The sequence below is a fragment of the Myotis brandtii genome, unplaced genomic scaffold (genome assembly GCF_000412655.1).
Source record: "Myotis brandtii unplaced genomic scaffold, ASM41265v1 scaffold566, whole genome shotgun sequence".
NCBI lineage: Eukaryota > Metazoa > Chordata > Mammalia > Chiroptera > Vespertilionidae > Myotis > Myotis brandtii.
This window is the reverse complement of record NW_005370110.1, coordinates 667,680-672,381: the sequence shown is the minus strand read 5'-3', so window position 1 is coordinate 672,381 and position 4,702 is coordinate 667,680. Positions and strand designations below refer to the sequence as shown.

The following is a 4,702-nucleotide window of genomic DNA, read 5'->3' as shown; positions in this document are numbered from 1 at the left end:
GGTGGGGGTGGGGTCCCAGCCCAAGCTCAGGAATGGAGTTTCTGTGTCTCTCATTTCTCCTAAGAGATGGAACACAGAGCAGCAGGGGAAGGAGTCCAAGGTCATGGGAGGATTCTCTCAGCAGAAATGAGTGAGCAGTTTTTATGTGGAGCACTTGGCAGGCCTTGTCCCTGGGAGGGGACATACCACACGTGAAATCTTGGCTGTTGGAGTCCCCTGCCCACCCCACACCTGCCCAGGGTGACCACAGGCTCATTTCCAGCCTCAGGGGTCTCCAGTAAGTAGTGAACACTGACCAGTGAAAGGTGTCTTCCCCAACCTGACTGCGCTGCTCTCTCCACAGCCCGGCGTTCTGTTTGCTTCCATCTCGCCCGCCTCAGGATCCCCCTGGAGGACAGGGGGACGAGCTCCCACGTGGTCGCCATCCCTCTCCCTGCCCAGGGACTCTCCACCCTTTGCGGTGTCTCCACTTTCTTCGTCTTGACCACGATTTCTCTCTTTTGCCTCCACAGCCACAATGAAAGACGGAACACATTTCTACACCCAGTGACTGGCCAGGTCCCGGAAGAAAACAAAAAATTTGACTTGAAAACGTAGGTTTGCCCCACTCCCTGCCTGCCCCTTCCATCGTCGGCCACCTCCCTCCACACTTTGCAGCTGGGAAGGAGCAGGGGGCGGGGGAAAGGCGAGCAAAGGGATTTAGGGCCACGCCCCTCAGTTCTGAGGATGGACGCTGCTGAGACCCTCTGGCTTGACACCCTCGTCCACTTTTCCCAACATGTAGCAGGTCCCAGGTTAGTGCCTCTCACAGGCTGAGCTAGAGGAGCGAGACAGGCCTGAGTTGGGCACATCACTCAGGGCCCTCTGAGGGGAGTTGTGAGGGAATCAGATACAACCACGGGAGCCAAATGCTAATTCCACTCGCTCTGCATCTTGGCTCAGTGAGGGAAAGAAGAAAGATAATTAAATGACTCTCATAGTGCGCTGGGCTATTGTGTCTTTTAAATGAAAAGGGAAAGGAATTCCAGAGTCCTAGGGTTGAGGTTTTTTCAATAAGTTCACAGGAAAGAAAGAGCAGACACCAGGGGTTACTGGCAGATAGTCTCAGGAGAGCTGAGGGAGCAGCTGAGATGACCTCTTGATAGCACTTAGGGATCTAATTTTGTGCTGATGTTGGAACAGGGGGTGGCAGGGTGGGACAGGGATGGAGGTTTCCATTGTTTCTTGGTTCTGAATAGCCTCTTTCTTCTCTTCGGGTCAACTTGAAATCAGATCGGCCTTGGACATGTCCAATAAAGCAGGTGGGAAACGCCCGGCTACCACCAACAGTGACATTTCCAACCACAACATGGTGTCGGAGGTCCCTCCAGAGCGGCCCAGCGTCCGGGTGAGTCCAGCCACCAAGGAAGGCTGTCAGTCAAGAATCCTAGGAAGCGCATTAGCCTGTCCAGCTCTGTCCACAGGCCCAATGAGCAGTTGAGGTGCTCAGACCAGAACCTCACAGAAAACCAGCATCTACACCAGGGCCTCTCCACCGCGGCGCCATTAGCATTTTGTGTTGGATAATGCTTTGCAGTGTGGGATTATTCCTTATAGGATGTTGAGCAGCATCCTTGGCCTCTACCCACCAGAGGCCAGTAGCCCTCACCATGTGACAACCAAAAATGTCTCTGGACATTGTCACGTGACCCCTATGGAACAAAGCTGCCCCACCCTCATTGAGAACCACTGATAGCTCATGAAGGACATGGCAGTTGAGAGCTCAGAAAGGGAGGAGGAAGGAAGAGGGTCTCTGGAGGAAGAAGTAATCCAGAGAAAAATGTTGCAGAGAGGTCAATGTCATGAGATCTTACTTGGGTGAAAACACCCATGGGGCTTAGCAACACTATGGTGACTGGACACCTGACCAGGGCAGTTCCAGTGGTGCGATGAGGGTGGAAGACAAACCAGAGAGGGCTGAAGAGGAGGGGGGAGGGGAGGTGGAAAAACACTGAAGAGTAGACACTGTTCTTCTAAGAAACTAGACAATCAGTGTGGTCTAGTCATGCAATGGAGTACTCTCCAAAAATTCAACGGCCTAGATGTGTATGTATTAATAAGGATAAATCTTGAAAATGTAATGTTGAGTAAAAAGCAAGTTGTAGAATATGAAAAATATATCATTTATGTAAAATATACAAACGTGAAAAACAATACTACATTTTTACAGATAAATATGCAGTGCGCGCATATAACCACGGACAGGCAGACTAATTTTGGGTCAGTGGTTGCCTCTGGGGAGGAAGAAAAGGTAATGAAGTTTGGGAGGAGCTCAAAGGGAGTTCGGCTCTAGTTGTCATGTTTTATTAGAGAAAAACAACAACATGTAGTGGTGCTTTATTCCTTACTTTTCTAAAATGTTTGAAATATTTTTAAAAAAACTTTTAAGGAAACTTGACTCTTAAGGGAAACGAGGGGCAGAGGGTGATATGCAAGATGGAGGTCTACAACTGGGGCATGTGCCCTTGACTGGAATTGAACCTGGGACCCTTCAGTCTGTAAGCCGACGCTCTATCCACTGAGCCAAACCAGTCAGGGCTTAAAAAAACTTTTAAGGAAACTTGACTCTTAAGGGAAACGAGGGGCAGAGGGTGGTAGCTAGGTGATATGCAAGATGGAGGGAGGTTTTCTTTGTTCATTTTGGTTTGTTTCAAGGTGTTAGAAGCAGGAGTGGAATGACCCAGTGGATAGGATCAGGAGAAAGGGGAAGCCGGGGAGTCAGGACTCAGATGCAGAGGGGCTGTTAGCCTAGATAGGGAAGGGCTGTTCTTCCTGAGACGGCATTGACAAGGTTTTTGAAGTTGGGGTGGGGGTGGGGGGGCAGTTCTAGGAAGTTAAAGGCATTCCCACCTGATGTCCTCAACTTTTGCTGGGAAGTAGGAGGTAGGGTTTTCTGCTGAGAGGAGCTGGGTGGGTGGAAAGGTATTGGGGATTTGAGAATATGCCCAAGGTTTGGAGAACAGGAACAGTGGTCAACAAGGGACATATGAAATATTATCTGTAGTGTTAAAAGGTCATCTAGGGTCATAGACTCAATCTGTATGGCTCCACTCCCCAGGTGAGTGGCTTTCCTCCAGCGATGCTCATAGCCTGGCTATGGAAGCAGGGAAGGCAGGTGGTTGGGTTGAGCTAAGGCTGAGGGTTGCTGGGAAGCAGTGGCAGAAAGACAAGGAGGCTAGAGTACTGAGGGGTTGGCAGGAGAACAGCTGGAGTGGGGAGCTTTGGGCAGCAGTATCTAGGCTGCTGAGTGGAGGTGAAACCATGACTGATGATGGACGGAGAGGAAAGGGAAGATTTGGGGACTTGCCTGTTCTTAGACTTCTTCAGATGGCTACTCTCAGCCTTCTATGTGGGATTTTACTAGAAAATTTGAAAAATAATCTTATTTCTGGGGAGTACGTTATAATAAAGCCCATTTTCTTCTTTCCTTCCTTCTGTAAGTTCTTAGCAATGCTTCTTATAGCTGCTAGGCTCTGGCAATAAAGAGATATGCAAAATTTCCTCCCTGGAAAGAGCTCACAGTCTTGTGAAGGAGACAGAAGGCCAACAGTTCCACTGCAGGGTGAAAAGTTCTAGACTCTAAGAGTGAGGGGAGAGGAGGGGCAGCTAGCTTCTTTGAGGGATCGGGGAGGTTCTGTGCAGTGGGAGGTCTGCAATGGGCTTTAAAGAATGAGTTTGGACTTGTAGGTAAGGGAGATGGGGCTCCCCCCACCCCCCGCCGTGGAAGAGCAAGTGAGCAAAGGCATGGGGGTGGGAGAGAAGCACAGGAGTTAGGCCCGACAGGGGGCAGGGCTGCCTGCTCGTGTGGCAGAGGGGGGCTATGGGCCCTGCCTGATTTTACAGACCTGGCCTTCAGTCCTGGGCTGATGAACTTGCATTCACTTCTAAGTGATGAGTGGTGGTGAGAGATTTTCCGAGTGACGTGATGATGCTGTGTTTTAAAAAGATCCCCTTCATTCATGGCAGAAGAGAGGACAATCTGTGAGGCAACAAGTGAGATTTGAGAACTTTAAGGAAGATAGACTCCTTAGCCCTGCATAGGTGATTGTAGAAAGGAGCGGAGGGAAGGGTGTGAGGTGGTTCAGAGCTCTGGTCTGGGCAACGGGGCGGGCTGTACCATTCACCAAGAAGAGAAATACTGAAGAACAATTTGGATAGAAAGAGGGTGAGTTTGGTTTTGTACTTTTCTTACGGCTGTTTGGACAACCAGCTGCCAAATGAACCGGGGCTAGGAGAGAGGTCTTAGATGTACATTAGGGGATCGTCAGCTTATTGCTGGTGGATGACATTATACGGGCACAATGTATAAGGATATGGAAAGAGGTGGAGGAGGGTGAGGAGTGCATGAGAGGAGAGGAAGTCAGGGCTCTTCCCAGTAGCCTATCCCTGAAGGGAAAGAGAGAAGGGAGGGAAGGTGTTACCTGACAGGTGTAGGGATGAGGGGGCAGGTGTAAGTAGGGGTGGGGTGGAGAGAGAAACAGACAGACAGACAGATGGTTTAAGAAGAGATACCTGAGTGTGTTTGCTGAGGAGAAGAAGCCAGGGGAGAAGGAAAAGTTGAAGACAGGTTTGAGAGCTTATGGATGGGGCAGAGTCTCAGAGGAGATGGTGGGTTAGACGTGTGAGCCTTAGAAAGGAGAACAACTCTTCTTCTCCTTCTCCT

The 4,702-nt window shown here is 50.0% G+C and overlaps 1 protein-coding gene across 22 annotated transcripts in view; it reads left to right on the top strand.

Moving 5' to 3' along the window:
* The window catches only part of PLEKHA6 (pleckstrin homology domain containing, family A member 6), a 147,017-nt gene that overhangs the window by 100,964 nt on the left and 41,351 nt on the right, over nt 1-4,702 (top strand). For all 22 annotated transcript variants that reach the window (XM_014549686.1, XM_014549690.1, XM_014549695.1 and 19 more), the window contains 2 exons: nt 513-593; nt 1,273-1,387. In XM_014549686.1, coding sequence (XP_014405172.1) covers nt 513-593; nt 1,273-1,387 — 196 coding nt within the window. The remainder of the gene's footprint in view (nt 1-512; nt 594-1,272; nt 1,388-4,702) is intronic.